General features: G+C 39.5%; 1 protein-coding gene and 3 non-coding genes across 7 annotated transcripts in view; all 4 read left to right on the forward strand.

Annotated features, from left to right (window-relative positions):
- Positions 1-23,282, forward strand: part of LOC144441498 (uncharacterized) — a 35,407-nt gene that overhangs the window by 7,373 nt on the left and 4,752 nt on the right. The window contains exons 4-20 of one of the 4 annotated variants that reach the window (XM_078131081.1): positions 479-747; positions 1,067-1,207; positions 1,472-1,817; positions 2,297-2,548; positions 3,174-3,276; positions 4,021-4,134; positions 4,480-4,605; positions 5,696-6,032; positions 6,591-6,706; positions 7,036-7,315; positions 7,809-10,160; positions 12,593-12,822; positions 13,304-13,436; positions 14,581-14,753; positions 15,541-15,766; positions 16,302-16,861; positions 17,319-18,455. In XM_078131081.1, the coding sequence (XP_077987207.1) occupies positions 479-747; positions 1,067-1,207; positions 1,472-1,817; positions 2,297-2,548; positions 3,174-3,276; positions 4,021-4,134; positions 4,480-4,605; positions 5,696-6,032; positions 6,591-6,706; positions 7,036-7,315; positions 7,809-10,160; positions 12,593-12,822; positions 13,304-13,436; positions 14,581-14,753; positions 15,541-15,766; positions 16,302-16,861; positions 17,319-18,455 (6,895 nt within the window). The remainder of the gene's footprint in view (positions 1-478; positions 748-1,066; positions 1,208-1,471; positions 1,818-2,296; positions 2,549-3,173; positions 3,277-4,020; positions 4,135-4,479; positions 4,606-5,695; positions 6,033-6,590; positions 6,707-7,035; positions 7,316-7,808; positions 10,161-12,592; positions 12,823-13,303; positions 13,437-14,580; positions 14,754-15,540; positions 15,767-16,301; positions 16,862-17,318; positions 18,456-23,282) is intronic. The other 3 variants (XM_078131083.1, XM_078131082.1, XM_078131084.1) reach the window with 3 other exon arrangements.
- On the forward strand, positions 3,017-3,088 carry LOC144441854 (small nucleolar RNA SNORD83). The gene has a single exon (XR_013481561.1). It is a non-coding gene; the product is annotated as a small nucleolar RNA SNORD83 (small nucleolar RNA).
- LOC144441855 (small nucleolar RNA SNORD83) lies at positions 6,225-6,296 on the forward strand. The gene has a single exon (XR_013481562.1). It is a non-coding gene; the product is annotated as a small nucleolar RNA SNORD83 (small nucleolar RNA).
- Positions 6,819-6,888, forward strand: LOC144441853 (small nucleolar RNA SNORD83). Its single transcript, XR_013481560.1, has one exon. It is a non-coding gene; the product is annotated as a small nucleolar RNA SNORD83 (small nucleolar RNA).

Genomic DNA, 23,282 nt, shown 5'->3' on the forward strand with positions numbered 1-23,282 from the left:
TTGATCTTTTAGGAAAAGGTATAACTGCAGACATGCAAACAGTGGTCTGTGGTCTCTTGGGAGTGCAGTACATGTTTTTAACAGTTTGGTATAATAACTAGATGTTATTCCCCAATATTTTTCTTTGTTTAGCCAAGGAAAACACAAGTGACCTTCATAAGGGCGCTTTGTAACTACAAATCACTAGACGAGTAGTGAGAACCCATTGGTCACAAGTATTTTCCAGCTGAATGAAAAAAAATATTGGAGAATAACATAATTATACCAGTGCCATCAATATCAAACAAAATTCGAGGAAAGTAATGGCCATTTTGAATGTTTTGACACATTTTGAACACGGCAGAAACAGTGACGTAGACATGCATTGTCGTGATGTAGAACGACCAGAATATATATCCCATATTTTTTGTTGAACCTGGATCGCGCGTGGTATAATGCATGTGGTCTGATCTCACTATTCTGTGCAATGTTTTGACAGTTCTGGAAGTCAACCACCAGAAACAACACAGCCAACTACATCACAGGGGCATGTAAATGCAACACAGAAGACTTCACAACAACAACAACAACCACCACCACCACCACAGCAGCAGCAACAACAACAGCCACCACCACCACAGCAGCAACAACAACAACAACAACCACAACCACAACCACAGCAGCAGCAGCAACAACAACAACAAGATTCATCATCCAACAAATCTTCATGGGGCTCAGTCGCAGGGGCCCAGGGAGATATTCAGGAACGTAAGTTTGGATCATCTTACTATTGTCAAAGTTTTCAGGCAGAAAGGAAGAGGCAGACAAATGTACATGCGAAGTACACACTTCAAATCATTCAAATCTTTCACCATATTTTAGCATAGGTCACCCTTCAACATTTTTCTGAAAACAATTTGAACTGTATTGTATACATCAACAAAATGTATTATGTATCAGGCTACCAGGCAATGAATAGTTACTGAAATGTGTGATACGTCAAACATGTTAGAAAGTTTACTGGTAAACCAACAAACCTTGTGGTGACAGTTGCAGTAAAGTTTGTGATTTTGTTTGGTTCTTGTAGCAGTACGAGGCAAGGGCAAGAACTTGTATTTCAATCAAGAGTTCCCAACACTAGGCAGCGGAGATGTACCTGCAGATTCAGATCAAAAGCAGACAAACAAGGAGGCTCAGTATGGCCCAGGGCCAAGCTTAAGACCACAGAGTAAGTGACCATTGTTTTGAAGATGCAACTAGAAAGACATGCCTTAGTCTCAGCTACCATATTTCTGGTAACTTAGTTATACATGGAGAAAACATTTGGTTAGTCTTTGACTGGCTTCTAGTGGAGAGTGGCAGTCGTTTCAAGATTTATCTTTCATTGGGAGAGAAGGGGAAATGAGAGGGAAGGAAAATTTGCATTACTTTGCCATAATATCTGTAGTCAATAAGAGCATAAACTAAACTTTGTTTCAATATCTAATTTCAGATGTAGGAAATTGGAAGGAGGGAGGAGGGACAATGAACAAAGGCAATGCAAATGTGGACACTGGAGGAGACCAAGGCAAAGATAGAGACAAAGAAGGTGAACGAGAAGCTGTGAAACCCAGTGGTAATATTCCACCACGTATAGGCATGAATGGTGCTCAAGGCGGTCCTATGCCGGGACCACCACAACAGTACAGGGGCATGATGCCTCCATATATGTATGGTCGAGGTTTTCAGGGTGGTCCAATGCCACATGGAGGCTTTCCTCCTAATATGCCTGGAATGCAAGGACCACCAAGACATCCCTATCCACATCCTGGACACCCTCATTCTCATCCTGACCCAAGGTAGGTATTGTTTGGTTTACTGATGTCAGTTTTGAACTAATTAAGAACAACCAGCAAGCTTATTCTCTGTCAAAACAATAAAAAAATAATTGGGTTCTTGAGACTCAGATAAGTAAGAGATATGTAAACACAACATATTGGTTGGTTGTAACAACTTCTGTGCATCAGTGGCATGTCAAATTGGCAAACAGAACACACTGTGTTAAAGACAGTTAAAGCTGTTCGTAAAGTTAGGATTCTTTTGGCAAACACACTGCAAATTACCACTTTCGGGGAAATTTGCTGATGTGAAAAGAAATTAGTAACTTAAATTTGTCTTTTGTATAGTGCCATCTTCCAGAAGAGGTATTGTGTGTAAACTAGAAACAAAACAAATTGAAATGAAACTGACAACAATATTAATGTGAAGGATTTTAGGTAGATGAAGAAAATCATTCAAATATTATTCAAGTTTCATGACGTAAAATCTATTATTTCAGATACCAGCAGTCAGGACCTGGTAGGGGGCCACCACCCCAATCCCAACGCCCAGTAGACATTGGTGAAGAGTATGCTAGGCCTGCAATAATTAGTGCTGCCAATCTCAAGGAATTTGACCAATTAGAGAGTGAGGCAGATGATGGTGGATGGGCAGGAGCACATGGAGAAATTGATTACTCTGAAAAATTAGTTTTTAGTGATGATGAAGAGTCACAGCCTCCAACACCAAGAAAAAATGATAAAGATTCAGGGTGAGTTATTTAGTTTTGATAACATGCACCAGTCATAAAACCATTTTTGTTGTCGTCATTTACTGTTTAGATGAAATTTTCACCTGCAAAATAAGTCAAAAAAAGGGTGAAAATTATATTATTTGAGAAGAGAAATGAACACTATTACGCAAAATAACCATAGTTTCGTTATTTATAAATGATGCCAAATAAGTACCATGTGAGCTTTCGGAGAAATGTAGCCTTCATCTTGAGATGTCAGTGAATAAAGTCTTCACCCACAGATATGTGAAGAAGGAGGCTACATACATGCCTTCGAAAGCTCCTGCAATTATCAATTCAGTTTATCTCAGGAATGCTACCAGAATAACTTTAACTAGTACACATTGATTAACACAGCTACTCTTTATACTAATTAATCAATAGAGGGATCAGCTTGTTTTACTTGAAACAAGTGAGAACTTAATCACTTGAATTATTGGATATGATGCCAAATGATGCTTCTTTGACCTTAGTCATGGCAATGAAGACATTTATCTATCACCCATATAACTGATGGCTTCACTGTTTTAAAAGAACGTTACCAAATCAAAAAAAGCTAAATCATGGGGATAATAGTAGATGATTATGATATTGAATTTTGTAGGCGAGAAAATTTGGAAGGCAAAGATGAGTCGTATGGTAAACAGAGTAGAGAAAATGAGAAGAGTAAGCACACTGATGAAAGACAGAGAACTGCAGGTTCTTGGGTAAGTGCTAGAATGACTTTTATTTATATTCCAGGATAGTTGCTAATTGTGAGAAAGATATGGCCAATGATAATCATCAAAATTTTCCTGGAACAATGTATATACGGGTGTCAAACCCTTCACTTGTTACATCTAATCACTTTGGTCATAAAGCAAAACTTTTGTTCCAAACCGTTTCAAAATAATAGAATTAATAACATGACTGTAAGATGTGACATTCATGCCATGCTATCAGTCGGCACTTACATGATTTAGAAACCTGATTGGGCTGAACAACACAGCGTACCTTACAATCTAACTTGACTGTAGAGGTAAACAAAACAATGTATGGGCATAGGATTTGAAAAATTTACTTGAACCAAATAAATACAAGCTTTGGACATGTATTAGGAACAGTCAAAAATATATTTAAACATGGTAAATACATAGCATCTTGTTTTTATAATCTATAGTGGTTTCTGAAGCTATTTACCTCAGTATTGTAACTGATTGGATAATATAGATGCTGTTACGCAAATAAGATTAAATTCTTTTCATTCATACAATTATTGTATAGTGGCTGCACCGTACTGAAATGGTACTCGGCAGAACTCTGCATTCTGATATGTTTTAGTCAGAAAGATTTATATTTGAATAATCAGTGCCTATTAGAAATGATGAAGATGTGAATTGTTGTGTTAATAAAGTGTTTTTGCACAAAGGATTAGTGATATACCAGCAATCAATGTCTGTATACATAAACAGGACCAAGATGCACCAAGACCTGGACCCCCAAGGGAGGCATGGAACCAAGCTCAAGGACCGCATGCAAACAGAGGACCACATGAAAGACCACCTGGACCTGGATATGATGCACAGGTACTCCACGTTATGGCTGGTGTTGAACTAGTGTGTCAGTCAGTCAGGAGAATGCATGTTTGGATGTTACAAATGCAAATGTATGTGTGTGTGTGTGTGTGTGTGTGTATGTGTGGGTGCGTTTGTATGGGTGTATGCTACTGGCGTTAAAACCAAGCTTATTAATTAATCAAGGGGACTGCTGCAGTTTTAAAAACAATCTAAACCCAAAACCTCTACACCTCAAAACATCCCTCCATTGTGGTCTTACTGTACCCATCATTCCCGTCTTTTACTTTGTCCTTGTTTTACGTGTTCCTCCAAGTTCTGTTTGACAAAGTATCCCTGTTGATTGCATTTGAACAGAGGTGGAATAGAATGCAGCAGCCACCCTTTGATCAGAGAGGTCCTCCACCACCTCCAGGTCATTATCAACATCCATCACAACCACCACCACCATCACTTCCACAGTATCATAGGCCTCCTCAACAGGTAGGTTTTACTAACCAAACTCATGTCCGATCTCTCAGCCTAATACTTACAAAAACTGCAGTGCAATGCATGTGGCGTTCACGTCTGTCAGTGTTCCCTTTGTCGCTCAGTGTTTTATCGGCCAACTGTGTGATTTTGGAGTTCTTGTGGGAACAAGAAGAATCATTGGGTAATGAAAATGAGCCTATCACAGGGAACACTGAAAGTATTGCTTCATTGCGCATGAGCTTATGTATGTACGTGTGTAGTCTTTGTGTTGTAGTATATATGTTCAGTTCGATGTTAGTGTGCATTTGGTGTCTAGTGTAGTGTAGTGTAGTGTAGTGTGGTGTCGTCTTAGTTGACACTTGTTCATTCCATATTAGGCAACAGCTGCTGTGTTGGTGCCCTAAAGACTAGTGCATCTGTTTGGATCATGTAAATTATGTTGCATGACGTGGCCTTGTTATCATGCATCTCATATCACCTTTGCTTTACAGTATCCCTGCATATACATGTAGCGTCCATTATGTATAATCGTACAGAGCAGACTCAATCATCTGAACTTCTCTGAAACCTGCTGTTTCTCATATTGCAAACCAGTGTTCTCCTTCATGTAACAGTTAGCTATTATTGCTGTGTTCTAAGTGATTTTGCTATAATGTGGACTCCCATTTTTTTGGGAGGGAGGGGGGGCATGTTTGAAGTGTGATAAATTACAGTATACATAAATTTCCATACCTTTTAACCATGATTTGGGTTGAGCACCCTGGTAAAACATCTTGGCAGCTCAGGAAGTTTTTATGCCCTTAAAATCACTTGCTGTATAGCAAAACATTTGAGTTGTCCTACAATGGATATAGGAAAAAACTAAGAGATCAACAAATTTCACACTAGCATGACATTTTGGCAGAGAGTTCAGTATGACACGTTACTAAAAAATTGAAGAGATGAAAATCTTACCAAATTTGTTGAAAATTACTTGACAAAAAGGCCAGCCTAGTTCAGTTACTCTGTCCTGGGATAATTGTGTGTCTTCTGTATTTCAAAATTTCATGTTTGATCTTTCATATGACCGATTGTAATTTGTTTTCGTTTCATGCGTTTACAGGCCCCATATCCTTCAAGGCTTCCCCAGACTCCTGAGGTTGATGAAGATGAATCGTGGAGACAAAAAAGGCAAAAGCAGCATGATGAGATGTCGTCAGCCATTGAAAGGGCAAGACAGAGGAGGTTAGATGAAGAAAAGAGGATGGAAGAGGAAAGAAAATCAGCTGCTTTAGAAAAACTTCGACTACTAGAAGAAAGATTAGGTGAAAAGGGGAAAGATGCATCAGATGAGTGTGAAGAAACAAGTGAACACTCTGAAATGCCAAGGGAGCAACCTAAACGACAGAGGACAGAGAGTGGAAGTAGTGATGGTTCCAGAAGAGAAGGCAGAGAAAAAGGTAATGGAAAAAGTATAATGTATTCTGTATATGTGTTTGAGTATACGACACAAATCTTATCTTTGTTTTCAATTTTCGGGCAAGTAACATGGGGTACAAGTGCTATGTGACACAATCATGTCAAGTTAGTTGTTGATGTTGATGCATATTTGAAGTCAGGCTGGCAAAAATCACTTTCTTATCTGCATTATAGCCAAATGATGCCACTGTATTCGTAGTCATGGCAATGATGACTTCTATCTATCACCCATATTACTGATGGCTATATTGTACACTGACATTCCCTGTGGATAAAGTTTAAAATGAAAAAGTTTCATGCGTTACTGCTGACTGCCAAATTAGAACTACATAACATGTACATGTATCTTGTCTGGTAGTAATGTATCACTGTGACAGTCTCCCCTTGTCTTCCACATATTGTATAATTCCTTGAAATCTTAGTATAGCATTTCTGAAGTTCTTCAAAAACTGAAGAGACATACATGCAGACATTGGATTGACGTCTTTGGTAAAAATCCTGATGAGAAGACATATTTCATAAGTATTTTTCTCTCACAGGGTCTCATGACGGCTATCAGCAACGTGGACAACAGGGTTTTCAAAGACCCATACCAAAGAATTTACCCCCAAGATTCCAGAAACAGCAAGAACAACTGAGGCAACAACAGATGCAGGTATGTTGAGCAACTATTCCCCATTTGTCAGTATTGTTTGAAATGAGTTCCGAGTTTGAGTCATACTGAGGAAGGGTTGGGGGGGGGGGGGGCTTTATTTTTGCACACTGTAGCCAGATGATGCCACAATGTTCTTAGTCATGGCAGTGACGACTTCTATCTATCACCCATAACTGATGGCTATAGGACACTTCAAAATAAATTAATACACGAGATCTTATTCCTTTCGAAGGATTTAATATATTCTTACAATATCTACAAAATATTTTACTAGGATTCTTTTCTTCTTTGAACATATTATCTCAAACATTGTCATTCCCTTTGTACAGCAGCAGCAGCAACAACAACCACAGCAACTGCAGCAACAACCTCAACAACAACAGCAGCAGCAGCAGCAACCACAACCACAGCAACAGCAACAGCAACAACATCCACCACAGCAACACCCACAAAGACAATCAGCTCAGCAACAGCATCCACACCCTCCACCAGTTGGAATGGGGTTTGATCCAAGAGACCCGAGAGCACAGGCTTGGGCTAGTATGCATGGTATGCACCCACAGTTCATGCAGGATCCCAGAGCCATGGCAATGCCTCCTACATCACAAGGTAAAGGACATATACTCAATATTAGATTTGACACTCCTTATGCTCACTTGCCTTTATCTAAGCCCTGTCTGCCCCCCCCCCCCCCAATAAAAAAAGAAAGAAAGAAAAAGAAAACTGTAATTGCTAATCATGCATATCAGTGATAACCTTGTGCTATTTGCAAATTTATAAATTTATAGTAGTAGTGAATTAGAAGTATGTCAGATTGTATCAAGGTCATTGGTCCAAATATGGAAAGTTCCCCTTGTAGGAAACAGTGTATCTGCTTTGCTGTGGGTGACAAAGTTTCATATAAAATATTTTAATATTCAATGGTGTAACACAAATTCACATAGCGTAACACCTGGATATTTCACTATTAGGAATATATAATGTGTTTCAGCAAGCTTCCTATGACCATATGCAGTGTTTTAAGTTCAGTTATTTATGGCCCACACATGTGTATGTCATCGCTGTTGTTTGTTAAAACTTGGTTACTTGCTTTGACCCACAGGAATGCCAATACCTCCAGACAAGAGAATGATGCAGCGTGTGCGAGCTGACAGTACTGGTTCTGGTTCAGACCATGAAGGTGGTGGTCGCCATACTCCAGACTCCCATGAAAAAAGGTGGGGTACACCTCCCTATGGGCCAGTTCCACCCCAAATGATACCATTTGATGCTGACATGAGGCGATATCCACCACCTTATGGAAGACCATTTGATCCCAGACAAGAGTATGAGGCCAGGCAGCATAGGGAAGACAAGCATCAAGATGATGATAGAATAGATGAAGAGGTTGCAAATGAAAGAGAAAATGATAAAGCAGCTGACAAAGAGAGTAAACAAAGGGATGTAGATAGAGATCATCCTCAGAGAGATCATGAACAATATCAAAAACCGCCACCAAGAGTGCAGAGAGACCCATTTGATGATAGCCATGAACAACAAAGACCTCCGCCATTTACAAGGGGACCAGAATGGCCAGGTCACCCGCCCCCACATCCATTTCCACCACATCATGGTTTCTATAGACCTCCATTCCCTCATCCACAAGATCCTTACTTTTGGCAACATGCACACCCACCCCCTCCAGGAGCAATGCAGCCACCTAAGGGTAGAGGTGTAGAACCAGGGCATCCTGTAGCTGGGCCAACAAATGTAAGTGAAGAGAGAGGAAAGGCTGAGGTCCAAGAGCACAAAAAACATGATGAGCATGAGGTTGAGGAAACTGAGCTGCCTTTAGCAAAAGAGAAATCTGGACATGATGACAGTGTAAAAGAGACAAAGAAAGAAGCAAGCATCCCGAAAGATAAAAAGAGGGACCCCCTGAAAGAAGACACAGAAATCGTTAAGAAGGAAGATCCAGTTAAACCTGATAGTGAATCTGAAAGGGTAGATTCGAAGGCAAAGGAGATTAAAAATGATACCAAAGAGAGACGCAAGGATGAAGTGAGATCAGAGAGCAAGGATCGCCGGAAAGAAGAAGTGAAGCCAGATAATAAAGACAGGAGGAAGGAAGAAATGAGACCAGAAAGGAAATCTTCTAGAGAATCTGACAGAAGAGATAGCAAAGAAAGGGATCAAAGATACACAAACAAGAGAGATAACAGAGAAAGCAGAGACATCAGAGAGAACAGAGATAGAGACAGAGATAGAGACAGAGACCGAGACCGAGAAAGACCTTCACATCGACGAGACCAAAGAAGAGAGGTCATGAGACCAGATAATAGATTTAGAGATAACAATGTACGGGGAGGGGGAGGTAGAGGGCGTTCTAGGGGACGAGTAGAATATGGTTACAGAGGACGTGGTGGAAGAGGATTTGTTAGCAGAGGAGGGAGGGGCAGAGGCGACTTTAGAAGAGGCAGTGGTAGAGATATTAGGAATACAAGGGGAGAATCAAGAGACCACCATTTCAAAGACAGAGAGGATGATGTAGATGAACAAGGGTCAGACTTTGAAGATGCACCGCCAAGGAGGAGACAGCAAGATGAAGAAGAAAGTGAATCATTTGATGACAATGTTAGCCAGACAGCGAGCGAGTCATCACACGAAAAGCCTGATGATAAGTCAAAAGAGAAGAAAGAAAAGGCTGCTGAGTCGGTTGAGGATAAAGTTAAGGAGAAGAGGCCCGATAGAGATGTTAGAAATGACAAAAAATATGAGCCTAGAAATAGAGAACATGATCGTAGATCTCACGATAGAGGAGACAGGGGAGGCTTTCATCCAAGGGGTGAACCATCACGAAGGGGAAGAGGAGGCGGTTCCTCTCGAGGTCGGGGTGGTGTTACTACTGGTAGAGGAGGCTCAAGAGGTGGCAGACCAGGTCGGGGTGATGATAATGACAGACCAAGGTATAATGATAGAGACATTAGTAGGAGGCATGATTCTGACAGAAGGGATGATGACAGGCAACAAATGAGACAAAGTAAAGACAAAAGACCAGACAGGCGACGCACAGAACCTCCAAGGTTTCTCAGAAATGAACGGCCACCAAGATTTCAAAGAAAGCAAGAAAGCAAAACTCCAAGAGGAGGTTGGGCAGGGCGTATTGAATCCAGTCGAGGTAGAGGGAGAGGCAACAGTGCACCAGCAGTGGTAAACTTACCTAAGAGCAATAAAACAACAGGTCTTACAAGCCAAAATTCATCAGACCAAGCAAATGAGGAATGGGAGACTGCATCAGAAAGCAGTGACTTCAGTGATCGAAGGGAGAGAAAGAAAGACCAGTCATTAAACCAAGAATGTCAAGAGAAAGCAGAAGACAGTGGACCTCCCAAGAGAGAGTCACAGCCAGCTAGAAGGAGCTTCTCGGGTCAAAGACCACAAGACAGATCTGTGAAGAGAAACATGGGTTCATCAGGTATAGTAAACATGTTTTTATGTTCTTCATATTTGGCACTCATCAGCCTAGTGAAAGGTCATTTACCCTGTATTTGTTCTTTCTTTTGCTGTTTGCAAATCGCAGATTATTATGACATTCTCAAACATTTCCCATTTCAATGTTGATATATACACAGCCATATATCATATGTGTGTATGTGAACACATGGCATAAGGTTCATACAAGAAAATAGATTGAGTCATACCAGAATTTTCAACATTCCAACTTGTACATTCATCAATCCACTTCAAGATACAACTTGAGTTTAGTTACTAACTTCACGTCAAACAAACAAATTCATCTGAAATATACTGAAGTCGGATGTACTATATTGATATTCTCCGCATAGTCATGAGATAAGGTACAGCTTGTGGTAAAACAGATAAGGCTCACTTGATTGCACATACCTCAGGTAAATAGCTTAAATCACTCACATCTCACCCCTTGATACCATCCCATCCTGCAGAAGTGTGCCCTCTAATGATAGCCAGATTTTGTTGTGAGTCAAAATGATAAAAACTGGGATTTTTGTGAGTCACCACATATGTAGGGATAGGAGAACACCAAATTTTGGTATGTCACTAGAAATAGTGTCAAATTGGCTTAACCCTTTCACCACCAATTCCCGCTATTGCGGGAACGCTCTAGGGCGCCCACCAATTCCCGCTATTGCGGGAACGCCAAAGTTCATTCACCTACCTCGCCGTTATGCCGTTTAACGGCAGCTATTGCTGCAAAAATTGCTGCCATAACTAGTTCCACACATGCGTATTAGCCTTGTTTATCTACACAGCCATTTTGAAAGCATGACAGTGAACGGTATCTCGAGTACGATCCAAATGACGAGCGATCGTAATTTTTTGTGCGTTTTTCGCTCACGAAATCGAATTTCAACATGGCGGAAGTAATTAACGGCTCTCATAACATGGCCTACGATATAAATTATGTCACTATCTTTGGATATTTCGACAGAATTTGACTTGAAATACATCGGTGAATACAAGTGTTTAGCTATGGGAACACATTGTACTTGTATGTAAGCATCAAATTCCCGCTAAGCCCGTGTGAGCTGCCGACGGCAGTTTACGGTTGAATTTTTGAATGTCGTTCAAATTTACGCAATCTTGTGACCGTGCCGACGCCCATGCTAACGTTCTGGGGGTAATTTTGGGCTATATAGTGGATTATTTTATGACTTGTATTTGTATTAGCTTAGTGTGTAGAGGTCAGTGGAGGGAAACTTACTCGTGATATGGGCGATTTTCCGATCGGATTTTTTACGCGAGTTTTTCAATGTAAAATTCAAATTTCAACATCGCTGAGGCAAAATCTGTCTCCCCTAACATCGTTTGCAATGTAAATAAAGGTGCTGTTCGTAGAAATTTCCACTCAATTTTGACTATGAATACGATGTTTTATACAAGGAGATGGCTGCGTGAACTCGATGCAGTATATGGAAGGATCAGATTATCGCAACGTAACTTCAAAGTCCCGACTGTAGATTTGCTTTTGTGGGTAAACATGTCGGCGAAAAGCGTCACGTTGGCGTCCTGATTCGGACTCGTAAACTACCAACTTGGGGGCATTTTTTACTGATTTTGAGGATAAATTTGGTGATAATTTTTTGTTGTTCTGTCAAATAATGATATATAATTACACAAACTGATTTTTCAGAAGGTATTGGGGCGACGACTTCAGATATTTTTGTCCCTTTGATTGCCGGTGTGGGGCTGACTATTGCGTCGTAATCGGATTAGTGAGCCGTTAATTATTTTCGTTCAAATTTATTACGACTAAAAATAACATTTTCTGACAAATTTTCGCCGATTTTGACCATTTAACCAGTATACAGAAGTTTTGTAGGAACATAAATGTTGGTAATTTGAATTTTGTTTGTAATATAAATATTTTGTTTATTTGTGATATGTCAATAAATAAACAACCTATGCTTGTTTTATTAATATTTTATTACATTAATCCATATTTCGGTTATGTGTGTGATATTTGAATTTATGTATTTGCTACTATGATGTAGAAAATTTATTTTCCATTCAAATGATACCTTATTTTAAAAAAATAAGCAACTCTAAGTATTTTTATATCAGTTTGATTACACCACACTCACTCTCACATTATGTTAGTGAGGGGGCTGGTGGACAACACACAATCCCATGAGGCCATTGGTGGTGAAAGGGTTAAAGGGAACACTGCCCTGTATTATGTACCCTAGGCATAAAACCCAAGTCAGCAAAACTAATACTCGACCCATTTCTTTAGCATCTATAGTTTATGTATACAACTTACACTATTGAATGAATATAATATCAGATATCTGTATATAAGTTGATATCATTTTGTGTTCTTATTATAATAACCTTGTTATATTGTCTCTTGTATATATTCACCTGTAGATCGAAAATGGGATGGTGGGAGAAATTCAATGCCAAGAGATAAAATGAGCAATAAGAATAAACCTTCAGACAACAAGAGAGTGTCTTCAGGTCCACAAGGGTCTTCTAGGAAACCACCAGTGAGATCACACAACAATGAGAACAGTGGAGATAGTCGTGCAGATTCCTATGGTGTTCAGAGTGCATACAGAGTGGATGAAATTATTCCAACGGATCCTCTTGCCATACAAGTAAGTGCATTGAGTTTCTCTCTGGAAATGCACAGTTTGAATTCCTGGTACCTGAAATAGCATTTTTATATCATGCTAGATGGTTAAAATAGAACAAGAACATAGAGTTTAATATGATAATGTATTTGTAGCATGTGAAGCAGACGTCATGGTGGTGACCGAGAAATTGAACGCTTGTTACTTTCGTGATATGCCTAGGTGGTAAATTTCAATTACAAGTACCCAGAAGTGTGGCACAGACATGTTCTTTGATCCACCTTAATATGTATAGCTTCCCTTTTTACAGCTGAAGTTCACTTAATGAAATTGCAAACTTGTGTCGATTGATATATTGAAAGTATGAGGTTGACGTGAGCTTTCACTACAAACTGGATGTGGGAAGGGGAAATCTGAATGGAGAAATTCAGGGTGGGGAGAAGAGACTTGGGTAAATTTACAGGTTGTAATCAAGTCTCTGATCTTGTATCTTGCTTCAATCTAGGATGCACTATCGGACTTGTCGAACAGAACGAAAGGAAAGAAGAAGTCTGAACCAGAGACGAACACTGCCAAAACCACTAAGAAGGTGGAGAAGCCTAACAAACTGGCACACATTGACTTGAATAACTATGCAGGTAAGACATACAAACATCAAGTCCTCATCAGACATGGTTATCAATTTGTGTATTTCTCATCAAACTTAGTTCCAATTTAAGTTAACCTTCAAAAAGGAGCTCCTCATAACTTTCATTTAGATGAGGATTGGGTATTTATTTTGGATTTTTATAAAAACAATTTTATTGTGGCTTCCTATTGAAAAAACAATGGGGAAACAACATATACCAAGTTTGTGTTTGTAACTCAATACATTGCAAAAAGTTTGTTATTGTACTACAATAACAAACATACATATCTTTTGCAATTTACTGAGTTCCAATTTATTGTTCCAAAGTAACTATATTGTACAGTCCTATTGATTCTAAAGCATGAACAAATATATTCTCCATTGTTTTTTTGTCTTAGAAGTTGATCACACAAGCGTTGATAGGTAGTTGAATTATGTGCTAAAATTGAAATATTGGAAACAAATGATTCCAACAGCATATTTCTCACTGAATATTCTGATACCTGGAAGAATGGTAATCAGAAGTAAATTTCTCAGTAAGGATATTTTAGTAGAGAATGGATATTAAACAGGCCATAAATAATTCCCAGGGGAATACAAACCAATTTGCTGTTCCTAAGGGATGTGTTTATCTGAGAGACTTGTCCACCAGCAGTTTTATGTGTCTAATAGGGAACTTGCAATTCAGACTGAGCATGCTCAGACGCAAAGGACTATGGGATTATCTTTGGTTATTGTAATACCTAATCTGGAGCTACCGATAAAATAACCCTCCCGCAATGGTCAAGGTGACTAAGAATTGATCATTTGTGGTTACAAACAATGTAACATTATTGTTTACAATGCTAATTTGTAAGTGTTTAATATCACATTTCCCATGATGCAACATTCAAAATGGCGGGTTTGCAAGTTCCCTAATGGGGAGGCATGATGTTCAAATGGTTAGATGACTTTTGGAATTGGCACATTGCCAGTTAAAACTTCCCTCCAGCCATTTTGATTTTCTGGCATCCCTAAACAAGATTTGAACCCCAGTCAACCCAGTTGTACCATGACTGTGCTGTGCCAGGGTAATATTTCTCGAGCTTCTTGATAAAAACAAATACCTACTAGGTTTATCAATTTGAAATAACAATTGTTGTTTGTTTTATTAGGTGTTGTAATTGCTGATGATATGCCTGAAGTAACTCTTGAAGACCCTATACAGATCATGACCCCAGATGAAGGCTTTCAGGAAGTGGTTTCTAAGAAAACTCAGAAAGAAAGGCTAAAACAGCAACAGGAGGAAGAATTTAGGAAAGCTAATGAGAGAAAGAAGAGAGAAGAGGTAAGATGAGAATGCTGTCATCGAACGGAAACTTCAAATTGTCGTACTCTTTCTGTATTATACATATTAAGACATGATTTCACAAAGTTGTGTGGAGCAGAACAAAAGAAATTTCTAAAGTGAAATTAACAGCAAGCAATGACACCAAGTGCAAATAAAAAACTTTTAAAGGGGAATGCTAGTTCTGGAAATGAAGTCATTTTCATAAACTATGGCTTCTGGAGAGTTATTTCATGATTTCTTACATCACCTACAATTCCTTGTGATTTCAGAAAAACATCCAAGTTGATTTTGTACCTTTATTGGAGATCTTTGCAATGGGCTATTGCATTATGGGAGTCAGCAGAAATAATGTGTTCAAGTTACACACTGAATATTCATGACAGCTGTTTTATACTGACAGCAAAGATACCCTCTAAAGGCACAATAGCAACTTGATGCTTCTCTGAAATCGCAAGTAATTGTAGGTGATGTAACATCATGAAATGACCCTCCAGAACCCATAGTTTATGAAAATGTCTGTGTTTTCTGGAGTGGCATTCCCCTTCAATCCTTAAAATGATATCAATACTTTGTATTGTTCACTAGAGACTAGTGACAGTGTGGGTATATTTAACACTTGCAAACCCAGAGACTTACCTTTCTGGCTTGACAATGCTGTTTGGTCTGAATATTTTAGGCCAAACAACATTGTCAAGCCCAATTGTCAAATAAATGTCTTGGCTAACACTTACCCAAATCTGTCAAAATACCTTGTAACATTTTGGCTGCTTTGTATGACTTACAGGCAATGAAACAGAATGCACGGCATATGATGAACAATAATCATGAGAAGTCCAGGAATCAAAAGTTACCTCCAAGATTCAATAAACAAAGTGTTAGCAAACCTTCAGCAAATACTCAGTCAGCTGCTAGCAGTATGACCATTGGAGTATGGGATGCCAGTGCCATAACAGTGGAGCCTGTCAAAACAGCTGTAGAACCTCCAAAACCACAACCTGAAGAGAAAAAAGGTATGTCTAGTGATTGGAATAATTAGGGTGCAAGTTAATCATTGATATGCTAAAGAATGACTCTTGTTTTAGTGCTAGTGTAAAGTCTATATTTTTCATCTCAAGAATAAGTTTTGAATTTTTCATTGAAAGTCAGTCATTCAGTGTAAAAGTCAATAAAAGAAACTTCAGTGCTAACTGTATACCTAACTGTTACTTTGTGATATCAATGATCATTGCACAGTTTATTTTGGTTTTGCGCTGCTTTGGAATACTGGTTTAAAAAAGGGGGAAGTTTGGTAATGCTATCATAGTCTCCAATTCATTGTGGGATAGTCTTGTTTGGAAACCTCGGTGGAATGACTTGAGAACACTGGTGAATTTTACCTTCTTTATGGGCCTCAGCCAGCACAATGTTGCATAAAAGTATGTAGGTTCTAAAAGACGTGTTGCCACAAAATATTCCGAAACATTATTTTAGCAAAAGTTATTTATGTTTTTGAAAATTTACTGTAAGCAAATGTGAAACTTATATTCCTGACATTTTTTCTTGCAGCAGTGACACACATATCACTACCTCCACCACCTTCAGTGAATGCTTGGGACAAACCCCTTCAAAGCCAAGGTAATGTGCCGACAATGGTGAACACTTCGATTGTGAACACACCAATACCAGCCAGTACAACTCTGAACACGACAACTACAGAAGCAGCTACCAGCAAGGCTGCTAAGCCAAAGCCAGATTCAGACAAACCTGACTTTGACCAGCATGACAGTGGCATTGATCTCAGCAGTGACCATCATGGCTCTAATCCGTCCTCTCAGAGAAGTTCTCCTAGTACTGAGATCAAAACAGAAGCCAAGGTTGACAACGACTTAGTGGATAAGTTGAATGAGAAAATACGAGAACAGAAGTCGCAGCAGAGAAGTAAACCTGTCCAACTCAATGATAGTAAGAGTAAAATAGTTGGTGGACAGTTGAAGACCCAGAAAGTCATGGTTTCACCTGTGGATGTTGTGAAAAGTGATACAGAAGTAGTGAGTGTTGCCGATACAAGCAGTGACAGCGGTACTGCACCCAGCTCAAAGCTTCAAGCTCAGTCATTAGTGGCAGCGGTAAGTGTTTACTTAGCCATATGGAAATAACAGTAAAATATGACCAACAAGTGTGGGATTCACACAAGCAAATTTCACACAGTTAATTTGCATTGAGCTCAGAAGTGATTGACTCATTAGTGACATTGGTATAAACCAGATGAACAAAGACAATTGAATTGAGCATAACAAATTTAGCTAACCTTTGCTGTATGTTGTGGTTCTCAATGTTGTTAGACTGTTTGCCTTGAGTAAAACTAGAATGCTCTATGTGAACTGTCGGCCATTTTTATCACAAAATATGTATGATATTTGTATTGCAATCAAAAGTAGATGATTTCCATTTACACATTTTCAGGGATATTTTTCAAGTTTGAATAGTTGTACAAATGATAGTTTTATGATGTCATGAAGTCTTGCTTTGAAAAGTTTCAAATAATAATCATCACCTATTTTGATCTGTTTGTTCTCCTCACAGGGTCTTGGTGAAATTGTGACCCCTGCATCAAGCAGTCAGCCTGCACCATCATTGGATAGCAATATCACTGGTGAACTAGACATATCACAACCCTTGGCAGGCCTAGAAGATACCAAAAATGTAGTCTCACCATCTGCTGACTTGACGCTGAAGATAGCATCAGCAAAAAGTGTATGGGAGTCACCACTACAGACAGTAATTGAGACAGGTACGCCAACCAGTGTGCCAGACCAGCCCGAGGCATCAGTTGTGTCTTCAGCAAGCTCTTACGGAAATTTTGCAGGTGTCAGTTCAATGGAGGCAAGCGTTGCATCAGTGTCTGCTAGCGTGCCAACAGATACTTTTGTAGATTTTCTACCTGGAAGCAGTGAATCTCCTCCTGTGCCCATTCAAATTAACCCCAGCTCTTTCAGAACCTTTGCTAACAACATGCCTTCAGCTGCAGTCACATCAAGTGCGATGGATAACATGGCTGGGTTGTCACAGTCAGGTGGTTTTAACTCTGCCTCTATTGTTGGACCGTACTCTGGTGGACTAGCATTTGCATCGATACCAGTGAGACCAGCTTCGACAGACCAAGTCAGACCCATGGAAATGGCATACTCCATTCAACCACCCAGTGGTGGGATGACCACAGATCTCACTGGCTCTGCTACTCAAACACTTTTTGCCAATAGTACTGGGCAACAGTATTTATTCCAAGCAGAGAGTCCACAGAGAACAGTTTCATCCATTGGTATGGTTCAGCAAGCAGCACCCGGCTACACTGGCAACTACCAATTTGGGCTGTCACAGCAACCACCACAGCAGCATCCACTGTATGGTCAGATAGGTACACACCAACAACTGCAGACTGCAACCACTCAAGCTCCTGGTAGCAACAATCTTGGCACCATGCTATCAACATCACTAGCTCAACAGCCACAACAAGTGGTACAGTGTCAACCTTACCAAGCCTACACTTTCTCACCAGTGTACACACAGGCACCGATTCTGTCAACCAGTGTGACAATGTCTGTCAAACCACCAGGGCCGCAGAGCACATATTCCCTTCCTGCTGTTACAAAACCTGTAACCAATGCTACATATGGCAATGTCAGTTCAGCAGCTGTTCAACAGTCTCAAGTGTTGGCTCAGGTAGGTTATTTTCTTTCTTTAGTTTATCCCAAAAGACCATTTCTATACCTATGTAAATGCATTATCAGGGTTCATGGAACCTCTCAGAATTCCGAAGGACTGGAAATTCATTAAAATGTGATCAGCTCTTAGAAACTTGTGGAAAATTATTAACATAACTCTCATAAAGTGTCAGTAAGATTAGGTGGGAAATATATAATAAAATTAGGTGTATGGAAAAATTTAATGTATTTCACTGGTTAACACTCCTGGAAAAGGGCCAAAATTGATCTGATGAAAAAATCCAGGAATTTTATTTGACTTTATGTACCCTGAAATATACTGAGAACTAGAACTTTGATAGTTCTTGCAATGGAGATGTTTCGATGTAAACTTGGTTTTCATCATGTTTATTGACACTGGGTATTTATTTAAACTTGGATTTCACATGATTATTGACAATAAGTATATATAGTCTAGAGGCTATCTGTGCCATCAAATCTCTTCTCACTCCACATCTAGCTTACTGAGGTCCAGAGATGAAATTTCAAATTCAAATGAAGCCACCCACACTGTTATTAAGACCATATCATTGTTAAATAATCACAGAATTCTGCCCAAATATAAGTTAAGTGTTTATTGGGGCAATTGCATAATGTCTAAATATGGTATATTTGTCAGACCAGGACATTACTAGTACATTGTTTCCATCAATTTAACTGCTGTGGGGTACTCATTTGCGTGAACAATGTTTGGTTCATGATTTTTCGTTGAGCCAGACAAGGTAAAGTAAGACCGTAGCTTAGTGGGTATATCACATCATGAATCATGAGGTTTCTTTTTCCTTTGAAATACCTTTCACATAGTTGATGATGCTGGTTTCATTTCATGTATGTAGCACATCCATCTTCACATGTACATCAGTTTATAGCTAAAATGATGTAGGCTTGGTGTTTCACTCATGGGACACTATATTTTTGACGCAAATATACACATATTTCAACTCTAGTCTAACAATACAACCGTTAACGGGGAAGTAAAGCTTTTCAGCTACTTGTCCCGTTCAATTAAACGTTCATATCAGGTGTAAAATAATAGTGTTTGATTATCAACCCAGTACGCAGTCTCAATTTGTAAACAATGTCGCCAGCACCGGAAACCCGTCTGTGTCACAATTAGACTGGAGTCAAATATTATTGATACTTCATTGACAGTTAGTGATCAGCCTAGGTCTACCCTTCCCGCTCTTTTACCCGTCAAAAATCAAATCAACATAAACTAAACCAAACCAATGAAGTGCCACTACCATGACCATAAATAAAGTGGACTAAAAACAGGAGCTCATATTCACACTCTCACTTCTACGTCCATCGTAATACATTTAGCATGATGGAAGGACATAAACTAACAAGTGTGACTTCACTCGGGAGGCAATACCGTCGAGGAAAAACAGTTTCAGAAGAACTCGGTCAGCTCCTCGTAAGCGATATCCTACGAAATGGCGGAAACAAACTCACTGGTGATATTCCTCGTGGAGTACTTACATTAGTGGCAAAGAAGTACAAGTTTTCGAGATATGGGGTGCACAATATATGGAAACGATATGTCAAGAATAATGCCTGCGCAGTTGTGGCTAAAGAAACAACATATGCGGGTAAACTGTCCCAGAATGACATTGCATACCTCGAATCATTGAAGACAGATGAACCATCAATATCATACAAGGAAATGAAACAGCAACTGACACAGTTTTCAGCGACGAACGTATCTTTAATGACGATATGTCGGGCCGTGAAGCATAAGTTCAGCCATGGGCCGTGGACATTCAAACGAGTAACAAGAGTCGCGGAACAAAGATTTACTTTAGAAAATCTACAATATACTCAGGCATATTTAGACAGTTTGCATGATATCGATCCTTGGAGACTTAAGTTCATGGACGAAAGTGGTTTTAGAGTGACAACTGTAGCAAATCCGAACTACGGTCATGCCTTTTTAGGTCAACGTGCAGTACAAGTAAGACGATACGACCCTACTCCAAATATGACTTTGAACTTACTCGCTGGTTTACAAGGAGTCGCACACGTTCAAACTCTTGATGGTGCATCCAACTCTATGCATTTCGCTGATTTTATTAGGCAGTGTGTTGAGACAGTTGATGAGTACGGCGTCAGAGCACTGCAGCCTGGAGATTTTCTAGTTGTCGATAACGCACCTATACATCATAGTGACATAGCGCGGGAACTGAATTTGTGGCTGAACATGCAAGGTATCGAGGTTATTTTTACTCCCAAATATTCGCCGGAGTTCAATCCAGTTGAGTTCTGCTTCAATAAAATCAAAAGGACTCTAGAACGACCTCCACTATCAGAGCTTGCCTATCGTAATTTGAGTGTAGCAATTTACTCAGCTGTTGAAGAAGTTTCCCCTGCGGATGTTCATGGATTCTTTTCAGCAACAGGCTATCTGTTTGTTTAGAACTTTAATTTGTTTTGATGATTTTACATGTGTAAATCGTTTCCACAATTGCTAACATGATTTTTAATCGTCAAACATTGTGATTCATTAGCGGGAACATTGTGTATTCCACCAGTATAAATACACGTTGTAAATGTATTTTAGTAACAGTTTTGGTTCTCGGATGCCATGGCTTGGGCTTAACTTGACATGTTGACATGTTACTAGTATATGTATTGTTATGTAAAACCATATAGAGAGTGAATCAAGGCTGTCTATGTAAACCTAGCCAGTTATTTTTATCCACATATCATTTCTTGTAATGAACGTAACAACATTCCTGTTACGTTGAAAAAATTACGCCAATTGAAAGTTTTATTGATGTAACACAACTTTATTCATGTGACACAACTTCAACTATGATAATAAATTCTACATGTAATCCATCAAATGAACCAATAAAGGAAAATAAATGAAATTTTGAGTTTTGTGATATTTTACTTTATCATACATGTTATAGGCATTGCTCTCCAACGTCTATGACTTGTTTATACTAGAAGTCGGAGAACAAGTTATCAAATCTAACACACTATTTTTAGTAACTACAGTATAAAGCTTATCGGTTATGCTGAATAGAAACTACACGTTGAACACGAAACTACACTGAATATAAAACTCTGAAAAGAACAACTTAAATTTTCGAAATAAACATAATTAAAGACACCTGTCTGTACACGTAATGTCCAACCACATGACAACATTTGCATGATTTGTATAAAGTAAAACATACTCGTGACTTACTTTCAGTCAGACCATTTTAGTTCTCATTTTATGGCTGTGGTGGGGAAGGGAGTGGTGGAAGTGGTGGTGGAGCTGTTGTTGCTGGTTGTTGTTGTGGTGGTGGTGGTGGTGGTGGTGGTGGTGGTGGTGGTGTAGACTGAGAAAATGGTTGACCTGATCCAGTAATTTGCGAAAATTCGTCGACTGTGTGAGCTAGCGGATTTGTATGATAGAATGATTGCGTGTATGGCGTTGGTTGAAAAGTATACGGGGCCATTGAACTATAGAAGTGAGAATCGAACCCGGTTGTTTGCGGCTGTGAGAACAGACTGAAATGGGGATAATGATACCCTGGATACAGACTACTCTGTGGACTAGAATATGCATCATTGTAAAGTGATCGAGCGGCAGACGGCGTGTGTGTATCACGATCCAAACTCGTCGACGACTGCACTGTGCTAAGTTGAATTGCATGTTGAATTTGCTGTTCTTCTTCGCCCATGTTTCTTGGGTATAAAGGAGAAGGTACCTCACTTGGCAAATCGCGCTCTTTTTCACTCGCTGAACTGGATCTTACTTTATCTTCAACCGGAGTTTTTTCTGGAAACTTCACCTTGTATATTGGGTTGTTTTCCAATAGTTCACGAACCCTGTCCTTTGGTTTCACTGGTCTACCCTTGGTCAGATGATCACGTTCATAGTTAGCAATAATTTCAGGAAAACGGCGATACGCTACCTCAATATTTCGTGGCAGTTTACCATGGTAATGCTCATTTAAAATGCGGGAATGTTTATTTACCAACCACTGCTTAGGTGTGTCACCGGTTACAGTAGATACCAAATACTTCGACGGATCACTATTTATCAACCAACTTTCGATTTTCCGCTCAAACGTAGACATTACTTTATCTTTAGTTTCTATTTTCTGTTTCAACTCAAGGTCCCTCTTCTTAATATCCTTCTGTAGTTCATCGCGATGTTTGCCGAGACCCGCTAGTACACTCTTCTCATTAGCGTGATCTGGATGAGATATATCACCACAGATCTCTGCAGAAGAGCACGCCTGGTAGGGACAATTTCGCCGAGTATGAGAATCACGGAGGTGACACTTTCCACAACGCTTGTATAGGGAATCGCCAGGTTCAGACCGGGAATACTTTGTATTTTCTTCTGCGATCTGGGCCGCTACTGTCCCGAGTTCTACTTTCAGGTCATTTAGTTCAGTTTCTTTCACCTTTATGGCTAATTCGAGTGGCGATGTGTATACAAACTGATCGGTACATGCATTTTCGCTGGCCGTACTAGTAGTAGTACATGACAGTGTACTCCCTCGAACTTCAGACGTAATTGACCCACTATCGTTGTCTACACTGGCGTCGGTGAATCTTAGTCGCTTCGGTCGGCTTCCATGTCCTTTGTCATTGTTCCTCAAACTGGCTGGTACAGGAGAACAACCATCAACGATAGATACCTTTATCCGCTTGTAGTCAGCCCGTTCCACTGGTTTAGCACAGCGAAACATGTCAGTCATGTCAAGTTCATGGTTAGACAGAGTGATAGACGTCCCATTATCATCTTGATATTGGACCTGGAAATCCATACATTCTAACG

Source organism: Glandiceps talaboti, chromosome 10, assembly GCF_964340395.1.
Source record: "Glandiceps talaboti chromosome 10, keGlaTala1.1, whole genome shotgun sequence".
NCBI lineage: Eukaryota > Metazoa > Hemichordata > Enteropneusta > Spengelidae > Glandiceps > Glandiceps talaboti.